At 37.2% G+C, this 24,961-nt stretch overlaps 1 protein-coding gene across 1 annotated transcript in view; it reads left to right on the forward strand.

Annotated features, from left to right (window-relative positions):
- Positions 1-24,961, forward strand: part of FSTL5 (follistatin like 5) — a 488,015-nt gene that overhangs the window by 442,878 nt on the left and 20,176 nt on the right. Inside the window, exons 13-14 of the mRNA XM_067551803.1 lie at positions 741-848; positions 4,931-5,055. Coding sequence (XP_067407904.1) covers positions 741-848; positions 4,931-5,055 — 233 coding nt within the window. The remainder of the gene's footprint in view (positions 1-740; positions 849-4,930; positions 5,056-24,961) is intronic.

A 24,961-nucleotide genomic window follows, 5' to 3' on the forward strand; every position in this document is an offset into this window, starting at 1 on the left:
TTAATTAATTTAAAAACTGAAGTATTATTGACCTGTAGCAGAAGCTCCCAATTAGCTAGAATAAAATAACATTTTTGTGAGAGTCATTTCTTTCATGTTTAGTAAATTAAATACCAACCATTAGCAAATGTAGCATGACTAATAAAAATACTAATATATACACAGTACTATATGAACTTTTTCTTTATTAAAGGTGCCTTGTCATTTAAGTAATCCAGCTAGGAAAGAAATGTACTATACAAATGTTCTTGCTGTTTTAAGCTCTGAAATTTTTAGGGGGATTTTGCAAACTTTGATCTACAACTCAAGAGAAATGCAAAGCTTTTAGTGAAATCCATGATCAAAATGACCTTCCCTTTTCAGTCCATGTCCAATACAAAGTCTTACCCATATTCATAAGAATTATACAATATGGTAAGGAGGTTAAATAAACATTTGGCTGATTTACCACTTTTGGCTTGAGCTTCTTTGTAGCTCCAGTAAGGTATACAATTGGGTGCTGAGTGAACATATATCTGTCCCATTGTGCAAATAATGAATAAAGATAACTATTTAAACAGAAATACAATAGCTTCAAATTAGTCGGAGACCTGCTTGAACAATTGACAGCCTGATTTTTAAATGTAGTCTTAAAGTATTTGAAAGATCTCATACAGTCAAAATTTCTAACTCGGCCTTGTATATTTTCCTTTTACAAAATCAAAAAGAGACTGATTATTTCTACTTTTCTTACACTATAGGCAGTAAGCACAGACCCTGTTCCAGTAAAACTACACTATGACAAATCACATGATCAGGTATGGGTGCTCAGCTGGGGAAATATGGAAAAGAATTCACCAACATTGCAGGTCAGTATATTTATGTGAATCTTTGCAGTGATGCTAATAATTGAGCTTAACAAATATCAGTGGGTAGTGCAGCCCTTGATAGAGCCCTAAGTATAGCTTAAAGTATGAACTAAAGAAAGGCTGTGAAGCAAAAGCAGGCCTCGTCAGAATAGTGACACTAGATATCAGCTAACCAAGTAAGCATGTTCCTGACCTGAGGGAATGGTACAGAACACACAGAGTTCTCAACTAACTACATAAACAAATTCCTAAGAAGGTGATACAGGAAAACACAGACCCCTGGTAATATATGGAATGTATCAATGTATAAAAAGAGAGGGGAAGGAAGGGCATCTTTGTACCAGTCTAGCAGACAACACAGTGTTAATTGAGCCAGTACCCTGTCACGGGCATACATGTGTTCATATCCTTGTGACCTTTTGGACAGAGTTCTAGTACAGTGCTTTGCTGACAATAAACTTGGTCAAGCCTTCACCACCGAATCGAGCCTTTGGTCTTCCTTTGAGTAACATTGAGGTCTGCCGAATCACCAAGCTGTACTCTCTGCTGGGGCAGAGTACACATGGTACACAGCACTAGCAGAATTAGATAGGTAGGTGGCAGATTCATGTCCTGGCATTTCACCATTTGGAGACCTGGGTTCAAAATTTTTAGTTCATAAATTTGGGACCCAATTCAGCTAAGCATTTAACTCTTATATAACTCCATCCTTATTCCAGACATCATTTAAGCAGATGTTTAATGTCCTGAAGAAGGATGCTGTCCCAAATCCGGGCCATGATGGACTCAGCATATCCGGAGAGGACACTTGCCTGCATGACAAAACAGCAAATCTAGAGCTTGATCATGGCAGGTGCTGAGGATCTTGAACAGTCACTGATATCACCGGGAGTCTAGAAAGCTCATCATCTCCCAAGAACTCAGCATCTGTCAAAATTGAGCACAAAGAATGGAAGACCCTAGTCAAGAGAAGAAAAATAGACCTAAAATATTTAGTGTATGTGTGGGCCTTTTTTAAAAGGATTGAAACTAAGACACTTGAACAGAATAGTGTTGGGGAAGACAGTTTTCATTGTATACCTAGATTAATTTTTCACTGGAAATACTTTTTTTTTCATTCAGCAAATAAGTAATTTAAAATTACCTGGAAACGCTGTCTAGTTCCAAAATTATTAAATTCTATGGAAACCCGACAACCTGCTATATCACAACATTTTGTGTGTCTTCCTTTAAACATAAACTTAATCATCTCAACAATGGTGGTGAAGTAAATTATCTGATAATAATTCAGCTAACCTGTGAATTTGTTTACTAAAATTGGTTGTTCTCATCATATTCATTTCAAAAGGGTGATAGTATTGAATTGATAATGGCAGGGGGTCACACAGTTGACAAGAATAGCATGTTTTGTAGCTGCATATCTCTTCAGTGTAGATTGTATGTATTGCTACTTACTATGACTGTGTGCCTGGTTGGAGCGTTCAGTGGATTTTAAGTATGTTGATCTGCTACCCAGATGTAGCATTATTAAACTACATTTCAGTAAAATTATGCAGGCTTTATGGAGATGTGTGAAATCTAAGAAAAACCCATCACTTGAACTTTTTTGGAAATAAAAGAATAAAAAGCTTCACTTTTACAATTTTTACAAGTATGTGCAAACCTAAGTATGGTCACTGGAGAGCAATTTAAACGATGCATTTCAAACAGTTGCACTTAAATTTCTATTTTTTCATACTGTTTTCTACTTCTATTTAAAATAACATCATAACAATGTGGTAATTTTTCTATCATAATGTCAGGATATCTGGCTATTTCATTTTTCTTTTTCCTTTCTCACTGCTTCACAGAATCTTCCCCTAAATATGTTTTTTCCCCTCTGTGTAAAGATTAAGACCAAGATTTTTTTTTTTTTAAATGGTCGCCTAAACGGAACCTTCTAAATTCATATTTAGGCATCTAAGCAAGTAGGGGGGGGGGGGGGGGGAGGGTTCCACAGGAACTACTGGGTACATATCTTGAAAATCTGGCTCTTTAACTTAAACGCCTAATTGTGGATTCAGTAGCCTGATTTCAGGTGCTGATTGACCTTGGCCTAAAAAAACTGTACTAGAATAAGAAGTAACATGAGGGTTGTTGTATTAATTTAGATGGAATATATGGGCTTGTGGCAGAGTGAGAGTAGCTTTAGACTGACTCACTCCTCTGGGAACTTGCTATGCATCCCCACATGGAGCAAACTAGGGAGATAATTGGTTAAGGATTGAATGGGTATCCAATTAACAAGGTGGTTCAGTTCATCAGCTGAGAACAACTAAAAGAGAGAGTGGAAGAGGAGAAGGCTGGAAGGAAGGATTAGAGAAGCATAGGACCTCAGGGAGGTACGATCTCTCTCTTTTCTCTCATACTATGTCTACAACAATGTAAGAACCTCAAGCAGGATACTTGTTCTATTATATTCACACTGTAAACAAAACGCTGAGTGTTGAACTTGCCATGAGTTCTGTGTTCGTGAACACTGTTTGCAGTAAGGACTCCAGAATGAGGGAACCTTGCCCTGTGATAGGGCCCAAAAACTTTAAGGTTTTACAAAACTTTAGCAGTGCCCAACATTAAACAATGTTAAAGAAGGTTTGGTACACAGAGACCTTAGCCTGCTTAGTACCATGGCAAATACAACATTAAACATCTTGCTAACCTTTTTTAATGATACATTAAAAAAAAGAAAGAGTTAAAGCAGTTGAAATATAAAATATTAAATGAGGCTTTTATTTAAACATCTTTCCTTGTTCCTTTCCTTTAGCTGTAGATAGTTTTTAGAATGGGGGGGGGGGAGAGACCAGCCTTGTTTGACAGTGTCTTAGATGGTCTAAAAAAAAAGATAGCAACTGTCCTCATGGGGAAAAGAGAAGAAATGAGTTTAAATGGTTTGGAGCTTTAGTAGCTGCTGTTGTTAAAGTCCAGTCCTGTTTTCTAAAAAGATAAAGCAATAAAGCCAGGCAAACACACAAAAAGGGGAGAGAAAAGAAGAGCAAAGATAAACTGCATTTTCTATCTTTGATGTTGACTTTCACTTGGAATCTTACTGCAGGAAACACACAGGCACAGCACACTGTCTTATTAACCACTCTGAGACATGGCAAACTTGTACCAGCATCAGGCTGTAGGGCATTCCTTTTAGCTGCCTCATTTTGATCACTGATGCACAGCAACGAAAAAAACACATTGGAGGGGTGCAGAGAGGGGGGAAGGGGGGTGAGGAAGAAAGACGAAATCCCACATTCCAGAACTGGTGGATGTGTCATCTAGGCCCCTTTCTGGCCTGGCTTCATCAAGCTATCTTACCAGGATTAAGACAAAAATGATCCAGGTCCCAGGACATGGTGGGTGGCAGCCATGATGGTCAAGTAGCCAGTTATTTTCCAAAGTCTCTTTCTTTAAGTACCCCCAAAAGGTAGTGATGAGTGAAATGGCCCATTCCTTCATTATTTTGTTCACAATTAGAGCTAATTTCCTAAACATCAGTTGTAGTTAATCAATTTCTGACTCTTTATTTCTCTTTTTCACCAGTCATAATTTTTACACAGTCCTTGAATTATATTAGTAGGACTTTTTGTTTATATTAATTCAGTCTTTGTGTCTGATTTTTGCATCATTTCCCATCAACATTTGTTTTTGGTTACAGTGACATTTTATAAATTGTACTTACTTTTTACATTTGAGCTCACAATTAGGATAAATGTGTAAGTCTGATTATCACAACAGGGTTAAGGTCTGGGCATACAATGATTCTCTAAAATCTGTAATACCAGTCAGTTTTACTCCATTGTCCTTTGCACTGCTCTTTATTTGCATAGCCAAGGAATAATGCAAACAGAGGTGAAATAAAAAAATTATGGTGGACTTTTTACCATTTTATTAAATTTGGCTTACACATAATAGCATTCCTGTGGTGACAATGGTGGAGTTGAGGGAGGATGATGTCTTTAAACCTGCTTATTATTTTGAATCAAACCCCATTAATTCAGACTAATTATTGGAGTGTTTTTGAAACAAGTAATACTATTATTATTATACTCTAGGTAATAACACAGGCCAGTGGGAGTGTTTCTCACCACACAATTCATACTCAGCCAGTGGGGAAACAGTTTGACAGAGTGGATGACTTTTTCATTCCAGCTACAACCCTTATCATCACCCATATTAGGTAAGTTCCATATGAATCATAATATTTTGTAATTAACTTTCAAATGAACCATGATATCTCAAGTAAAGAAAGCACTATATTGTTTGAAGTCCCCGCCCCCAGGAATGATAACTTTTATTGCTGTGTTATAAAGTTATTGTATATGGGCCCACTTAAGTGGGAATTTTGCTGAGTAAGGATAAGGATGTCAAACTTAGGCCATGTTATAGCATATATCTTCCTGATCTTGTCATATATTGTAAACTTCCCCTGACTATCAATAGGGGCCTTACACATGGAATAATGCTGGGATTGAGTGTTCTCTGGTAATTGGAAGGGTTGATTTATTTGTGGCGTTTGGATGCTTCCTTGAATGAAGATCACAGATATCAGTTTGTTGGTATTGCTCATGCATTGCACACGCACTCGAAAGTCCCATGGACAAAGTAGAATTGGGCCCTGGATGTCCTGATAACCAATGAGCATCTTTTCTGACATTGAGTACGTTAGATGTAACCAGTTGCTTCCTTGATTATGTTGTCACAAATGAATGTGTGTGAATTCTTGTATAGTGAGTTTCTTGCTGTTTCTTCATGACAAAAAGTGTAGCTCTCAAAGGTTTCAGTGGGAGCTCATTACAATTTGTGCTGAAAGAGGTTCTAAATTCCGTAGACTCTAGCTATTTCTCTCAGGGTGTAACAATCCACCGGTTGAACTACCGGAGCCTATGAATTCCACGAACTGTGCTTACTTATCCCACAGACTATACATGCTCTGCCTGCAATATGAACATACCAGGTACAGGAGAAAGTGGCCAGTAGGATTTTATGGAGATCTGGGTTAGTGAGAGAGGAATGAGAAATTGTGAAGAGGTGAGGGAAGGAGGCAGATATTTGAAATGAGAAAGAAAGGAGGAAAAACATCTTAAATTTCCACTCACACTCCAATCTCTCCCTTCCACCCACTTCAAGGGAGAAGATCTGGAAGTCCCCAGCATATGTAAATGAATGACAATTTTAATTCTACTTCTATTTTCTCAGAGTATGATGACAGGTGTATTAAATGGCTTCCCCCCTCCCCCTCCCCTATTTGCCTCTAGCAGTCACTACTGCTTCAGTCCATAGCAGATACAGAATTCAGCCACATATTCCTCCAACACCTCCAAAATTTCCATTAATTCTCATTGGGCATACAAAGGATCAGATTCATCAGAGCTGTAGGGAATATTGCTTGGACCAGTGCCCACTAACCCATATCTCAATAAAATTCAGTTGGCTACTTTCTCCCAATTGTGTGCTCAAGGAATGCAAGGTCAGCCCCAGAATCACCGAGTCCTGCTTTTAGTTCAAACCAATGTTGCAAATAATTGAGCTCTTCGTTTAGTACTCTGAGTTTCAAAGGCTTTTGATACTTGTACAAAACTACTTTAATTAGGAATATCTTCACTATAATTGAACAAGCATTATTCACCCTGAGGGAGATTCAGCTAAAATTTCAAATCATATATATCCCTTACCCCTTTTTAAATATATATTTAGAAGTTTGGCAATGACTTTCTTTTAAAAGTGAAGTTCAGAAATGTATCATTAGAAGTATTTGTCAGTGTTGGTTTCTGAATTCAAATGAGTAGGAAAAAGACTGAGCTGTTGAAATTCACAAAACTAAAAATATTCCCTACACCTTTGATGAATCTGGTCCTTTGAATCAGAAAGCATCTTTGCAGTTCTTCTAAAGATGCTGTCACATTAAAAGACAAAATGTCTAATTTTCCACGTAATCCTTAGATAACAAGTGAATTATCACCCAGTCACATGTAAATAAAAACATCCAGTGAAATGTAAATTAATACATTTGAATAATAAATTATGATTACAAGTGTTACTATGCACATATTTATTTAATTAATTTAATCCTTTTTATTTAATTAAATAAATAGATTTAAACATAAATACACACTATCCCTGAATAAGTGCACAAACAATCCTTATCTTCATACTTAGAAAATCATTAAATCATGTCTGCTACATTTTGTAGTAGTTAGTATTTTACATAAATAGTGGCCCTTGCCTTTAAAGTAGCAATCAAGTAAGGAAGTACTTCTCCTAGTATAAATGGAATATAATTTGTTTATTTCTTATTAATGCCCTGCAGAGACTCAGTTTCTATTGAATTCTATCATTAATGGCATACAGCGGTGGTGGTTCTTACCTGGAAAGGTGCCCACAAACCCTTAATCCATAATCGAGAGCAACATTGACAGGAAAGAGCTGGCATTGATCTACACTGAAGTGCTGGACTAATTGATTTAATTGTCTTCCTGAGAAATATTTAAACTAATGGATCCTGTCGGGCACTTCTACGTGTTGCTAATTGTATTCGGTTTAAGCAGTATAACTTAAGTATAACAGTAAAGCACAGTGTGTGAGTCTTTTACATCCCAAGGCATGGCTTCGGTAAAAAGCTTGGTCAGAATAAAGATAGTCAGTCAACGTAATAATAAATATTGGCATATGTTGTAACATTTTTTTCAGAGGGGTACATATTGTGCCATATTAGTAATAAATATATTTATTTTGCTTCTTGAAAGACGAAAAGATTCTACACTATATAGGCAGACACACTTATTTAAATGGCTGCTACCAACTTTATTGGGTCCAAAAATTAATATATCTATAAAACATTCTCTGTGCAGATTTTTATGGTGAAACAGAGATGACATTTCAGTGAGGTATACTGGTTTGCATACAGTCAGAACAGGAAACAGAAATGTGGAAATGGACATAGGTTCACCGAAGGGCCTACTGTGATCATCTTGTCTGACCTACTTTGTAACATAGTCCATAGAACTTCCCCAAACTAATTCCTCTTCGAACTGGAAGGTATCTTTTAGAAAAACATCCAATCTTGATTTAAAAATGCCCATTCATGATGAGTCCACCACAACCTTTGTAAATTGTTCCAATGGTTAATTACCCTTACTGTTAAAATGTGCATCATATTTCATAGAATCATAGAAGATTCTGAATTTATCTAGTTTCAACTTTCAACCATTGGATCTTGTTATTGAAGATTGAAGAGCCCATTGTAAAATATGATCTCCCTGTAGGTACTTCTAAAATGAGATCAACATCCCTTAACCCTCTCTTTGCTAAGCTAACTAGACTGAGTTCCTTGAGTCTATCCCTCTAATCATTTTTGTGTCTCTTCTCTGAGCTCTTTCCCATTTTTCAACATCCTTTTTGAATTGTGGACACTAGAACTAGAAACAATATTCCAGCAGCAGCTTCACTCATTCTAAATACAAAGGTAATATAACCTCCATACTCAAGTCTGAAAAAGGCAAAAGAGACCTGGAAATGGAAAAGGTCGGTCAAAAGAGGCTGATCCAAAGCCCATTGAAGTCAGTGAGTATCTTTCTTTTGACTTCAGTGGGTTTTGGAATAGATCCAACAGAACAAGAGGAAAGAAGAATAAAAATTAAATTGTACACATTAAATTTTAAATTATAAACACTCAGAAAAGAAAAATAAATTAGAATTTGAGTTAAATATAGAAAGAATAAAATAGAATATGGAATGACAACATAAAATAAAAGAACCACAACTTTTAGAGTTAGTGAATTTTATTTTATTTTATTGATGCTTCTGATTTCTCTAACTTCTAATTTATTTTGCACTTTTTTTCCAAGAAATAGTCCAAAATAAAATGGCCTCTGTTTGGAAAGAGCCTGTAATATTTTTTCTCCATGTTAACATAATTGATTTCTGTATATAACCAGTGAAATTAATTCACCAGGGTTTGATTGGTTTGTGCTGCAGTGGCAATGCCCCAAAAGATGTTTCCAAAAAGACTATCATCCTCATGCTTAGAAAAAACTACTATAAGGACAGGCCATTTTCAAATTTTTAAAGGAGACATAGTGACCTTAATTTTTAAGCAATAGTGTGTTTAAAATCAAAATCAAAAACTGTTTTTGCAAAATAGTTTGACAATGTCTTTTTAGAGTATCATTAAAAGCCTCTGATCCAGAGAAGCAAATGACTTCTTCCTATTTAGTAATCAAAGAGGTAATTTCTTCTTTTCCTCTTTTTTGACATTATTTTGACCACAAAAATTCTTGATTTCCAATAGTTCAAATACTTCACCAAATTCTTCCAATATTCATTCCAATAAAACAAATCTTGACCTTGGTCATGCATATGGAAATTTTATCTCCCAAGGAATTTGAAACCGAAAAGAGCTGCAGTTTGATTGTTAAAATTGTACCAAACTCTGACTCCATCTTGTATTAAAAAAGCAACTATGCGATAAAGATCACATTTGTATACTTTCTTTTATTTTCTGAAGTTAAATTTGTTCATTACTTAAGGAATTCACCTTCTACTGTGCCCGGCTTTCAAACACTTTGAGGTTTTGTTTAAATAAAAATGAACTATATGAGCAGTGTGTCAGGGAAGGTTTTAAATTAACTGCACCAGAGAAATCCATCAAATTAGCGGTATGGAAAAGCTTTCTAAATCTAACCTGTCATCCGTGAGCAATGAAAATACTCAATAACAACACAAGTGTGTTAAGGATGTTAGGCAACAAATATCAGATTTCCTGCTTATTATCCTTTCATGTATAAACCAACCAGGAGAACACGTCATGAACTAGAATAGCAAGAGACAGCTACAAGGGAAATAACCCAAATGGCTGAGTGACTTGATACGGTTAACTGTTTAAGTGCTCCTCTTTGCTTAGTTAGAATTCAGTCCCACTGTCCATGCAAGAGCAGACTTTTCCATCATAATGAAAACCTTCTGTAGTTATGCACATTTGTCATTTGTAAATTAAATTGTGTGAATGATGAAGTAGATTACCTGTTTTACCAAATTGGTGTCCAGGACAAATCTGAGGTTATCTTTCTGCAACTCAAGTCTAAGTTGTTTTGGGGGAGAGGAGGGGAAGCATTTTGAAGCCAGTGAGGTTGTCTTGTGAAGAGACCGTAACTCTCAAAAGATTTCATACATCTTGTGTAAGTCAATTTAAATGATATCACCTACATCATGCTCTTTCTAATGAGTTTTTATTTATTAAGTAAAGAGCCTGAGGAGATTTGTGTGTGAGAGATAGTGTATGTACATATGCATAAATGAAGGTGAGAAATGTACAGCTGTGGTGGACAATTGGTTCTTTTTCATTTTTACCTTTAACACAATTACGTACTTATTTAAAACTTCATATAAATACAGGTGAGTTTTATATCTTTATTTGAATGAGACTAACACTGACAGAATTATGCTTGATCATCCCTAGCAGTTTGCTGTTATTAATTTTACATTTAAAAAAGAGAAACACACTCCTTCTAATGTTACACTTATGAAATAAACAGCAGGATCTTATTCAGTGGACAAGGCAGTATGCTACGTTTATTATGAGTACAGAAAATATTTGAAAAAGCAATCGCCTAAAACACACTTCCTCACACACACACACACACACACACACACACACACACACACACACACACACACACACACACACACACACACACACACACACACACACACAGTTCTGCAGGAGGGATGTAATTACCAGTCTCTGTGTTGCTCGAGCCAGGTGACTCAGACTCAAGGATGGAGCCAGGCTCTGTCGGTCGTGACACGATGCTCCTTGGGGTTTGCAGAACGAGCCCAAAGCCAGATTTCTTCTCCCCATTTTTATAGTTGTCCATCCCCATTCAGGTCTATGGATTTTGTTGTGTCAGATAGTCTCCTTGTTTGATGTAATCATCAATTACGTTTGATATCGCAAGTGTGACAGCTTTCCTATTCTTCTTTCATTCCTTTCGCACTTTGTCTTGTTCCTGTCCTTGGGTGTTAACTCCCCTATTTTCCAGGGTTATCTTGATCTTCGGCCATCTGGGTTGTAAAAGTTATTTAAACAAAAGCATCTTCTCTCCCGCCTGCTCTTGGAGGCTGAGAACCATTACCTCAGCAATTACTTCCTTGCCGTCTTATCTCAGCAGACTCAAACTGCATTCACTCCTCATTCATACTTACTAAAAATCATTACATTGTTATCCCATCACATTGGTATATTATCTTATACTTACTTACTAACATAATAAAATCCTTATACCTACACCAATTCTATTAATACCAATTTTACTAAAAGGAAATAAAAGAAATCTTATTTGCTCTTTTATTGCCCCATGATTTACACATCAACCACATTCCTGATACGCATTGTGCACTTTACTTCACTCGTAAATTATCACAATTAGATTTCAGGACGTTCCCAAACATTCATACGTAGATCTTCACAAACGGAGCCCCAATGTGTCATAAATGTTAAATCACAAAATGTTTAGGCAGGATGTTCCCACTCATATGTTCAAGCACTCAGTTATCATAGTGGAGCCTGGGGTGGCATGAACAAACAATCAATGCGTCCGGAACATCCCTATCTATAATGCCTTGTTTTGTTCTTTCTCAGTGTGAGGATTGACCCTTAAGCTTCAAATATGTATCCATGGTTGGGGCCTGCTCTGGTTCAGGCCTACTTCACAGTGCTGGGGCTGTCACTAGGTTATTTTATACGACAGATTTTTTTCAGAATAAGTTGTTACCTTTTAAATGACAAATATGGTAAATGTATTCCTTGCACCTTAGCAGCATTAACAGAAATGAATTGTGCAAGACTTGTGCTCTGAGTACTGTACTTCAACCATTCACCTAAATGAACATTGGCGAATAGCTTTCAAAGCTCTAAGGATTTAAAAGATTCCTAAGAGATGTGAACTTAGTACATTAGAGCAAAGACTTTTTGAGAAAATGGATTGGTGGGGGGGGAACAAGTTAAACTTTGTGTCTATTTGACTGAATAGTTGGATTAAACTGAGTGCTGCTGATTATTCTCTGAAAATAATATTGGAGATAGGGCAGGGTTAGTGGCTGTCTGAACCTTATTTTAATGTGTTTGTTAAAGCGAATCCAAAATTGGGATCTGGAGTTTATTTCCAGTGCTTTTGACCCAGATACACAGGTGAATGCAGACACAACACACAGCAGCAGACCATAACTTTTTATTGATCTGAATTAATGCTGAGGTGAAAAGTATGACAAACTCTACCAGGCAAAAGAGTGGCCCAATACAGGAAGATATGGCTTTATGCTACAACACAACAAGGACTCCACCATGAAGTACTCTAAAGGTCTAACCAGCCACTGAGATCCCCTCACTACATCCTCTTCTTATAAGGGAATAAGGGTGGAAAGGTGTTTCTGTGTTCCATGCTAAACCACAGAGACCTCCTCTCACTTCAAAAAATCCAATTTGGCAGATACTTTGAGTCTTTTGCTCAGGTTTATCCCTGGAGCTGACCAACTGTCAGCTACCTTAACCCCATGCTGGACACCAGTTAAAAGTTGTGTTGACTCACAGCCCTACCCACTCAACAAAGCTTCCCAAGTATTGTAAGTAAAAGGCAAAACAACAAAACCTGAAAACCCTCAGAGCAATGCCCAGTACTGACCTGAGAGAAAATTCCTTCCCAAACTTTCTTTCATAACCAAGGGGTGATGTGGCTAAGCTGACAGCATAGTGGGAGTCCCAGTTCTGCCATTTTCAGGACAATTAACTACTAGGAAGGGTGAGCAGGTGCTTGGTCATCAACAAAGATTGTGTCAGGGCCTAGAGAGAGATCTCATGAGATGGCAGCAGCAGGCATTGACCAAACCTGATTGGTTTCCTCCCCTGAGCTAGCCAGATGAGTGCCAAGATGGGGTGGAGCAGGAGTCCTGCTTTGTCTCTGAAGCCACCCCCAAACCCTTCTCCTTCTCTCTAAGATGAATGTAGTCATGCAGAGGAGAATGGCCACCAGCACTGGGAGGTGAAAGGGTAAGCGCCTCCCCCCCCCCCCATCTTGCAGCATGGCCAGGAGCACAGGGTGTGCCTTTCTCCCTGCTGGTTGGTCAAAGTATCCTTCTCCTTTGCTAAAATACTGTTAAACAAGCTCCCTAAATCTCTGGCCACATTGCTCTCTTGTCAGTTAACCATCTTTAAACACCAAAGCATACCATATAATAAAGGTTGTTAAAGGTGGCCCTAATATCTCCAGAGTTCCCTGTCCTTGTTTCTAGTTACCTAATCCTTGCCCGATTATCTCAAATGCAGGAAGGAAGTCTAAGATTTCCTCAATTACTCTCAGCTCAGGGATGCATTCCCTGCTGAAACTCTGAAAATTTTGTAAATTTCACCCCATAATCCCCATGTCACTTTATGGTTTGGCAGGTCCCCCTGCTAGTTTCACTGGGAAAGGTTGTACCATGCATGCAGGAGTTCTTCCAATGGACAGCAAAAAACCTTCATGCCCTTAACACTTAAAAATGAAAGACACATACTTGAGGTTGTTACTCAAGTAAAAGTTCCATTGACTTCAGCGGGATTGAATAGTGACTTCCATACTGTTTAATGAGACTCTAGTATCTGCTAGTTGAGTCCAGTGAACTAGAATTCCATTTCAGGCAGATCACAAGCTAGAAGGATACTGTGGTACAACCCGTTAAGGCACCAGTGATTCCAAACCTATAAATAAGCTAGGAGCATATGGTCATCAGCAGAGAATTTTTATTTTTATTTAGCATTTTTAAATCTTGCAAAAATATGCCTAACCTGCTATCAGCTGGTACTTTGTTAGTACCTGTGACATATTGGCCAATTCAGTTAAATCGTGCCAGGGCATGCACTCTGTGTGTGCGCGCGCGTGTGTATAAAAATATAGTTTCTGCTATGCACATTTTCTGTATACACAGCCTGAAAGTAGATTTCTCCCTCCCCCTCCCCATTGCAGCCAAAGGCACTGAGATACCATGCTTATGATGGAACATATTATTAGTGAACCACATCTCAAGGCCCCTAGTCAGTTTTACTCAGTTTTTACTAGGACAAACCTACACCCAATTTATTCGCCTGGGAGATTTGCCTGCAAAAAAAATGAGTCTTTGGCCCCATATATTTACTTTGAAGAAAATTTCATTTTATGAACCACCTTTTATGCCAAGGTAGATCAATACAAGCAATTATATTGTCCTTAATTGACTCTTAATATCTGTTCCTTATCATAAAAATAGACATTTGTAATTAATGTGTGAGATGGCCCACGATACTGTTTTTAGACGTCTAAAGAGCACAAAGACTGATTATTTCAGCTCCTCAGTTCATAAATCTAAGTGAACAAAAGATAATTGGAATTAATTAAAGTCTATCATTACACTGCTGTACAACGTTTCAAAGCAATATTAAATGAACTCATTGTAATAGATTCTCTCTAATTCTTTAGCAGCTTTAATCTTTTTAGCAAACATTTTGAACATCATACAGTTACCTACCTCAATCTGTGAAAGAATTGAACAATCAACCTGCTAGTGGGGGTTGGGTCGGGATCTGAATAAAATTAAATATTCTGTTGGAAATGTTTCATTCTTCTCTTTCTCTGTTGTGTAGATGGTAATAGGAGAAATATCCACTCTGAAATTATACTCATTTGCTCACAACAACCTTTCTAAAAACTGAGCCATTCTTAAAAAGAGATTGGAAATACATTGCTGTAAGTGTTACTAAAAGTGAGCCACTTGGGATGAATGAATGCATTCAAAAAACTCACAAGAAAAGTTTCCAACTTTATTCCAGAGCATTGGCTCTCACGCTGCTGTGGAATAGCTGAAAGACTGCAAGCACGTTCTTTGTACTAAATGTAAATCAGCACATTTAAAAAAAATCTCATTTTGTTTAAAAAATCCTATAAGATTAAATATCAAGAAATTTTGCTTTGATTTGCAAATCAGATGAGGTAGGCAGTAAATCATGTGCCTATCTTTGTCAAAACAACAGTAAAGAGATCGTTAAATTTTGGGTTGTATAGCCAACTAGCTAATGTGGTCTAGTTCAAAGATAATGGACCACAATTCAGTATTTTACAAATACCATTGAAAGTTGGGTAAGGGAAATGATAATTTATGCACAATTCATACATTTTAGTAAGCAAATATTAATGATGAGTTTATAATATAGGGACCAGTGCTTCTCAGCTGTAGTGTAAACTAAGGGGGAAGCCATTTCAGGTGATGCTTAACGAGTCAGGCATAGAAGACTTAGCAGCACCAAAGCATGCTACCTGAGACCAAAAGAACCTAATATGCTCCAACTCTGTGGGATTAAGACTTCCGAGAGACCTTCTCTGAGGCGGAGGAGAGAGAATCTGGGGAGCAGCTGCAATCAGTGGTAACTTTAGTATCCAGTTGACATTTAACTCTGTGCAGCTACTGACAGCACTGCTTGTGCAGGGAGCAGCATCTTTTCAAGTTTGGAGTTTAACTCTCTAAACCACTCAATGTTGAGGAGAGTTTTAGCTGGAAGTCTTGCAGAATTTTTCAGCCCTCTTTCCTATTGCCATGTCTCCCTTTCCTTCCCCCTCCCCCCAAAAGAAGGAAAGGGTACAATTTGGTACATAAATAGATTTTACAGGAAAAATATGGACCTGATGGAAACCTTCTTTAAGACTTTATCTGCCTCTAATTTTAAATCGAGACCCTCCAGGCTCTGTATTCTAAAAGTAATCAAAGAAATGAACAAGAGTTTTAGATTGCATAGATCATTTGGTATTTATGGAAGAAATGAACTGATGTAGCAGTTCAAGTTAGCTCTGTGGATTCATCTGACCATTGTTTGCAAATTTAAATTAATAGATAAAAAGAATAAACATTATTTTATAGTATGCTACAGATTGTGATTCATTTCTAAATTAACCTTGTGGTCTTTATTATTTTTATTAAAAGCCATTGATTTATAGAGGCAACACCTTTTCCAACATAGCTAATCAGTAAGGATACATTTATTAAATTAGCCTTAAAAAACTAACATGAAAATTGACCAGCATTTCAGGCATGAAATTTACTTGCCTCCTTTATACCACGAAAACTGATGATAAAGAAAAAAGAACATTTGATTAATTCACCCAGAAAACAAAAACAAAAACAACACCTAAAATCTTTGTTGTGCTTCAGTGTGATAGAATTTTGCAAGGTTGTAGAAATATAGCTGCTATTTGTTAACAAAGTAAAGATGATAGTAAATACCTAATCTTGTATAGCTATTTGTAAAAAAATTATGCCTAACACACAGTTAGAAACGTGGGATTCTGACCAGCCCCTGTTCTGTGGGACAAGGGTAGTAGTGAAAGGAAATTCCTTGTGCCCAATCCCTCTTCCACAGCAATTCAGGCACTGGCTAGAATCTGGCCTTAAATAAGTTGTGTGCATGAAATCCTGGCCCCAGTGAAATCAATGGAAATTTTGCCATTGACTTCAATGGGATTTGGATTTCACCCTATATGTTTCTTCTTCCCTAGTGTCTGTGCACATATCTTTAAGGGCAGGTGTACTGGAAAGATAATGGGTATTTTGACCATTAGAAGTGCCCAAATAAACCATTAATTCAAATAATTGTAGCACCTTCTCTCACCTTTTGAGAAAGCAGTATGTAGCGCTACGTGAAAATAAATCAAAGTGTAATATATTCTAAAACACATTCAAGTATAGCAGAAAACTAACCCCAGAGGTGTAGCCTGCTACCCATGTTATTCAAAGGGCAGCAGGTAACTTGTCTTTAATGCCCTCCTAATTAATCATAGCTATTTCAGATAAATCAAATTATAAACATTGAGTTATTATATATGAAGTGATCTTGAAATTAATGGCTACTCATTTTGTCAGCCACGAAAGCACAATTATTAAACTAAATTAAGTACAAAAAACCCAAATGTACTAAGAGACTATTCTATTGTTTAAATGTTTTTGTTGATTGCACAGAATGACCACAAGTTAATTTACCTCATTTTGGTGGGTTTTCTACCTACAAGTTAATAGCAAATGATAAAATGGAATATATTTTTAAAATATTTATCAGATATATACTCTTGTGTCTGAATTATAGGAACCAAAAATGTAGACTGTAACCCAAAGTCCATCAAAGATATACAGGAGCTGTTGTTCAATCAATTTCTAAGGGGGTTTGGATTTCTTGGTTTCTTTGCAGATGTTATACAGGTTTTTCACTGAGGTAACTGCAGTAATGTCAGTGGAATTACTCGTGATTCCCACTCTGTGAATTAGTCAGACCCAAGTGTTTTCCACTCTTCAGTATTGGCAACCCAAGGTTTCAAAAATCATGTGTCAGGCACCTGAAAATCAGGAAATTGGTTTAGATAGAATGAGGTTTTTTAAAATATCTTTAGGGATATTTTTATCTGATGTCTGGTTTTTGAGGCTTTAAGGCACACTCAGTTCAGATTTTCAAGCTTTTCTCTCTATGTGCTAGAAACTTACTTTTTTTTTTCATGAAAAGTGGAATTCTCATGTAATGACAGGACTCAAAGACTTAACCCTCTCCTTCCCCCGCCACACACACACACACACACACACACACACACACACACAAAATACCGTATCATGAGCTTGCAATAGAATTGCAAGTGTTGGTAACAAGATTTCTGTCAAACACTTAGGTCTCCATCTGCACTTAGTCACATAGCCAAATTCTCTTCTCATTTACATCAGTATAGTTTCATTAAACTCTTCATGAGCTCTGCACATCTACATGATGGATTAGAGCCTCCAGAGGATTCCTCAACATCCATTTGAGTCTCAAGATTCATGGGTTCTCAGGCTGAACCTGCAGTTTTTTTTCCTTGGGGACACACCGCTCCCAGTCATCCACCCTAACAGAAGAATTATTCAGAAAACCCACAAATTGGAACTCATGAAGTTCCTTTTCCCTTCAGGGGTTATTCCAATGTAATGGAAATGGAGCCCTAAATTTGCAAAGTCAGATTTATCTCTGATTCTTCCATTTGCTAGAACTCTACTGGTGATTTTTAGGGTGCAGTACAAAACAGTTATATATGGCTTTTTCTCATTAGGAGGAGCATTGCCAGCAGGTTGCGGGAAGTGATTATTCCCCTCTATTCGGCATTGGTAAGGCCGCTTTTAGAGTATTGTGTCCAGTTTTGGGCCCCCCACTACAAAAAGGATGTAGACAAGTTGGAGAGAGTACAGCGGAGGGCTACAAAAATGATTAGGAGGCTGGAGCACAGGACTTATGAGGAGAGGCTAAGGAAACTGGGCTTGTTTAGTCTGCAAAAAAGAAGAATGAGGGGGGATTTGATAGAAGCCTTTAACTACCTGAAAGGGGGTTCCAGGGAGGATGGGACTAGACTGTTCTCGGTGGTGGCAGATGACAGAACAAGGAGCAATGGTCTCAAGTTGCAGTTTGGGAGGTCTAGGTTGGACATTAGGAAAAAGTTTTTCACTAGGAGGGTGGTGGAGCACTGGAATGGGTTACCTAGGGATGTGGTGGAATCTCCATCTTTAGAGATTTTTAAGCTGAGGCTTGACAAAGCCCTGGCTGGGATGATATAGCTGAGGTTAGTCCTGCTTTGAGCAGGGGGTTGAACTAGATGACCTCTGAGGTCCCTTCCAACTCTAATATTCTATGATTTGATTTGATAGTGGAATGGAGTGGCAGAGGCTATGGTGAGTTTGACTGTTTCCATAAGTTCATTTTAATTTTGGTAACGTGTCCAGCTATCATGATGGTGGGTGCAACTTTTAATATGAATAAACAAATCTTTTGAGACTCTTTGTTCTGCTGAGTTACAGGTATTTCACAACCATTAGCAATTCTGATCTTTACCTCATGATTCTTTCTGCCCTCTGTACTCATCATCCCTTCTGACTTGTACAAATTCCTCTCTTCATTCCACATGATGTCACCACATCTTGATGTTACTATCTTTTTCTGAGTCCCACATCTTCTTCTCACCTTCCTCATGCTGACATTGAATACTATCTTTAACAGTGTCTTTTGTTCAGTTTGTCATTGATTATCTTAGTCTTAAATGTGACCTGAAAATATATTTTTTAATCACTGACATTTGTTGGTAAGCTCTCCAAGAAAGAAAAAATAATTGTTAAAAAGATAATGCAATTTACCATGGCAAATAGTTCCATATGAAGTAGCACATCCTCCCACCTCCAACTGACATGCACACACACTCTCCCCTTTAGATATTTACAAATCTGGAAAATGTTTTTTGCCATGATCTAACATAAGTATATCTTCCTTCTGTTTGTACTTGGGACTGGATCCTATTCCTGTTGAAGTCAGTGGCAAAACTGCAGTTGACTTCAGTGATGTGCAGGATCATCCTATAAAGAAATCCCTGTGTCGGTAGTACCCTGCAATGTTATGTTGTATTTCTGCCTTGTGCAAACATATCTTAAATATAAAAAGCATAAAGCAGTGAAAATTAGTATAATTGTATCAGAATTTGAGACAGTGTTACCACTTTGTCAGCTACATAAATCTAATATGCAAACTTTGTCTCTGATCACGCAAACACTTATATGTGAGTAATCCAGTTGATTTGGAGATGATTGCTCACTTGGGGTAATGTTTGGACCATTGTGGTGGTTCTCTGCCCGAGTGAACAATGTCACAACAACAATCATTGTCATTCTTTTTGTTTCTGGAATATGTGATACCAGTCACATTGGAGAGCAACCAAAGAGGAGCTCTGATGTCTCATGGTCTGAATGTTCTTTTATTAAAACATAATGCTAATTAAAAAATAAGCCTATAATTCTGGCAATTATTGGAATCACACAAAGAAGTTCTTAACCTTTTAGAAAAACATTTGTAGTTCACCTTTTAAAGCTGTTCCAGAATGAAATTCCTCACAAACCTGGAACATGAATTCACATCAACCAAGAAGAATATTAGTTCAGCAGCCTAACTGAGTAAATCTAAAATATCAATGAAAATTACTCACATTCTGAAGTATATTGATCAGCTAGATGGGTAATACTGATTTGCAAAGAAAAGCCTCACAAATGATTTGCATCATCTTTATTATTATTGGTTTGTCACTTTGGCATGCTGGGTTGGGCTGAGAGCAATAAATGCACATTCAATAAAAGTAATGAAGTTAAAAGTGAGAAAATCCTTCCATTCTTCTCACTTCTACACAGAGTACTTATCTCTGTTTTTATGTTCATAAATGCTCACACACCTTTAGGTTTGTTTACAGAGCTCAGAACCCAGCACTTCCTTTGAAACAGCAGTGAGCTGAGCAAGCCTGAACATTATGAGGACTAGATGTACTGTCCTATCAGTCCTACTTTTCATCAGAACTGACCTCTCAGTTCCTTTTGACTTGGGGGATGAGGGTGTTTCACACAATATTGGCTGTTTTTATCCAACAGGACTAAATTTCCCTGTCATTCCTCTGCTCTGCTTTTTTGGTTGGCCTATTCATCCATCCCATATTATGATCCTGAGTGTAACAATGTTTGGATTCCCCTAATGAGTAGATTACCAGTGTTACTGCAGTGTTGCAGGCTAGTGCTGTAAAATATTGTTTTGTTTTCTATAATGAATATTGTAACATTCTGACTGTGCTGCAACAAGTAAAATTGCGGAAGGAAGGGGAAGGGAAAAAGGCCTTCAATAACAAAAACTACACAGAATTATAAAAGTGTGCCTCTTAGATGAATCCTTAGAATTTTCACACACAAATATTCAAAGCAAAAAATGATTTCCTTTCACAGAAACAGAACACTAAATATTGATGGAAATATACAGTAGCATTTTATTATTCATAGAGAACAGCAGGAAAGGAAAATTAAGGAAATGAACTTTAAAGGTCAAAGACTGTAATAGCACCCAAAAGAAAAACAACTTTTATTCTGATGAGCAATAGCCATTGGGCAAAATCCACGTAGCCTTTCGTTATCATCAAACAACAATTTTTGAATTACAGAAATTAAACAAAGGACCATTCTCGGCATCTGCTGGAAATGTACTGTCCTAGGCAACAGTGATTTTCTAAGACATGACGAGAGGTTTGCTGTGCAGGTTTTAACATCAGAAACAGTTCAGTCTAAAGTGTATGTGTGTATGTTATATACAGATAAATATATGTATATGTAATATACAATAGGGCATTTGTATTACAAAATGACTGTAAAGAAGTATAGCCTGTTTAAAAAATATTTTAGCCAAAGAAAGTTATCCATGTGGTACTTTAAAATGTCTGAATGCAAGACTTCCAGATCAAATAAATGATCTATGCAATGAGTCAATCATGCTCACACATCCATCTATGTGTAGCTATAAACTCGATAATAACAAAAGAAATAAATAGCTAGTGCTTGGGATACTAAATGTTAGCTTCCTAGAAGATCAAATGTTTAGAATGAAAAGCATAATAATTTTGATATTTTATTTGTCACAAAATCTAAATGGGCCTCTGAAAGGAACTGAGCCAAACAGCCTGGTAAAACATGCAAAAACATTTTTCTTTTTAGTTTTCTAAAAGACTTTTTCCCTCTTCAGGATTGTAGTGAATATTACCCCATTTCATGAGAGAAATAGCTAGTAGATTACATTTTGCTTCTTTTGAATTTTATTTGTGATACTTAGTAGTTTTCCAGGTTGGTTGGCAAGGCATTCTTTGTGACATTAATCTTTGTGGATTATTCATGGACAGACAATTATATCAACATGGAGTTCCACAGAGGTCTGGAGCACCACTAACCCTGCTGCTGCTCTTTGCTGGTAGCTGGGATAAATCCTGGCTCTTTAATTGGTCCAGCCCTTTCCTTTTTTCCCGCCTTTTGTTTTCCTTTTTTTTTTTTTTTTTTTAATTTATTTTGAGAGGGAATTTTTCTCTTTAAGCACTCAATCTCCTTTCATACGATCAAATGCTTAGATTCCTCACTCACTCTATTCAGCCTTCATTTCAGAAATATGCCTATTGACTTCAGTGGGTATTTTGTGGGAGCGAGGACTGAGATAGAAACTGCAAATTACTTTATATTTCCCAGGGACTGCAGCATGTTCCATTCAACTCCTCCTCCTTCTCATTTCATTAGATAAACAAAAACGTTTAAAAATTAATATATAATATAGAAATATAACATTTACATTTAAAAAAAAGCGATAATGGTAATTTTGGACTATTTGAGTGCACTTTTCCTTAACTTTTTATTTTATTAACTGTATGACCTTCTTCTCTGCCAAGATACCCCTGTGTAATAGTGAGCACAGTATTCTCTAATAAGTAACATTTAGAATAAGACCAGACTAAGGGCACATCTTCACTTGTACTTGTAACTGTGTTTGAAACTATTTTCAGAATAACAGGAGAACTGTGAATAAAGTCATACATCTCACTTTTCAGATGATATTACTCTTCATTCTAGGAGTTAACTATATCAGATGTCATCATGGCAACAGTGTACTATTGGGAATGCAGTGTTACTGGTATGGAACAACCTAGAGGTGTTCAGATTCAGCAGCTGAATACAAAGTTTGGTCAAATCTGAATCACCTGAACTCCAAAAATGGGCTTCAGAAATGCAGTGAAACAGCTACCACACTCTTTCTTCAGGGATCAGATCTCAGAAGGTGCAAGGTTTTTCTTGCCCATGCATCTGACCCTCTAATGACATTTGTGTCAAAGTGATATGTTGCAGCAGTTCAACCCAAGGTTAATTGGGTTAAAACTAAGAAGAAGCAGGAACACAAATGTTATTGCTTTAAGTGGGCTTGAATTTCTGCCTGAGCTATCCACCCAGCACTACCACGTAATATAGAAGTCAGATATTACCACGCAGTTCCCACAGGTGTCTCCTATTCTAAACAGTGGGAAATTGTAGTAATCTCCAATATCATTGTGTGATAACAATTGGCAAATGCTGACTCTTTTTTTAATGATGGCCACTCTGCCTGTTCCATACATACATATTATGTAAAGAAATAATATATAACAGTATACACATGCCACGTAAATCAGAGAGATGCCCAGTTCCCATTAGAAATTAATGGGAACTGAATGTCCAATTTCCTCCTTAGCTTTGACAGTGTCAGCCTGTGTGTACACACAAAAGCACACTCAAATTGTCTTTTTTAAAAAGAATAATTTAAAAAATAATCACACCAATCATGGTATTTTTTTTAAAAAACCCACATCATTACACACTAACAATGTAATTCAGTGCTTTTCTACTGCTGTGTGTATGGTACAATTTTTTAAAAACATCAGCCTGAGTTATTTAGCTGTCATCCCTAAAATATTAAAGCTATGCTGCAGATAATGTATCTAGGATTTCCTGGGGAAAATATTAATATTTTCTTCAGAGTTCAATCTTCCTCTCTAAATATGTTTCAACATTAGTAAATGGAATATCTGAAAGAAATCTAGTAAAGCCATATCACTGGCTGCTATCACATTAATGCTAGCAAAGTATGTCAAATCTTTTAATTGAATAGTAACAGCATCTAGCCCATTTAGATTTGCAGTAAGTACAGCTACCTTTGGAAAACTTATTGGTAAATTTCCTGTGCAATTCTCAGAACTCTGCAGACCTCTGAACTGATAAAAATACAGGCATATGTGAGTCAGTGAACCATTAGGGAAGAAAGAGAAGGATGCTAGCAGAGATGAACTATAGATCTCTTGCCATGGGCCTCCCTTGGTATTAGGGGCGTAGAAATGCCAGGGAGAATCATAGATTTCTTTCCTTTCTTTTTTGTTATTTTCTTTCTTTTCTTCTTTTTTTTTCTTTCTCTTTCTTTCAAGGATCTAGCCCTTTTCCTTGAGAACCAAGTCTTGAAAATGTAAAAGTATAAAAAATATCTAAATTGATCACTAACGCTTGAAAACTGATTTTTCCCTAAAATGCACTGGTTATGTATTATTCTCTATTACAGTTACTCAGGACTGATCTTTGAATCCTATAAAAAGTATCTGCACAGATCCCTGAATTTTTAGGAGGAAACCAAATCAATTTGCAACTGTGGTGGGCACTGGGGTTGGCACCGTTGCCCTCCTAACCAGCTACTTGTAGATGAGCTAGCTTGTCTCCTGAGCTGCCATTGTGACTTTTGGCCACAGAGGACAGTCACTTGAGTGTCTGTCAGGGCTAGTGAATTATGCCCTGGACAGGGGAAAGAGCCAACAACATTTGACATCTAGCTCTGGCTCTGTTTCTCACTGCAGCTTTGGTCACTTTTGCTAGAATTTTCAAAAGTATCTAGTTTTTTGGTGCCTCCATTTTTTGGATGCCAAATTTGAAACCTCTTGAGCGTGATTTTTAGGCATGTTGGGCACCCACGACTCTAAAATCCAGAGGCCTCCCCACTGAATAGTGGTGTGATCAGAATGAACAGTCATCAGTTGCATTTAGTTAGAAAAATAATGCTTTAACAGGCCTGCCCAAAAATGGCAGGCTGGTTTTGGACACCTAACACAAGAAGAAAGCTGAAAGTTTTTGAAGATAAATTAATCTGAGAGGTTTAAGCAACATGTGAGGGGGTAGACAGCTGCTTAAGGATAGTGGTGCCTAATGGTAAGCCCACCCTGTCACCTGCCATAGTCCTTTGAAAGTTGGATAGGTCCAATTATATTTACAAAGAAATATTGGAGCAGAAGCCATCCCAGGAGCAAGAAGTGTTCAGGTAGGCTAAACCTGCTACAGTTGTTTTTTACAGACCTGGGACCAGTAGCTTTTCAGAGAGGGTAGGAAAGACTCCCTTCTCCCCCAGCTAATTGGGAATGAGGTGGAAAAATGAATGCTGTCTCCTCCCTCATAGCAGGGCAGTCATCAGGAGATCCCAATAAGAAAGCCTAGTGTGTGGAGCAGCCTGAAATTTGATTAAGGACAAGTAGCCATCTGAAGGAGAAGCTGACCTTCACTTACGTCCAGAGAAGAGAGCTCAGAGCTCCTACTTAAGAAGGCCTAGAGAATCTGAATAACAGCTCCAGGGAGAACAGCTGGAGAGACTCCTCTTTTCAAGGAGAGAATGAAAAACTAATAAACAC

This window comes from Emydura macquarii, unplaced genomic scaffold (genome assembly GCF_026122565.2).
Source record: "Emydura macquarii macquarii isolate MOO-44397 ecotype Brisbane River unplaced genomic scaffold, CSIRO-AGI_Emac_v2 contig_1363, whole genome shotgun sequence".
NCBI lineage: Eukaryota > Metazoa > Chordata > Testudines > Chelidae > Emydura > Emydura macquarii.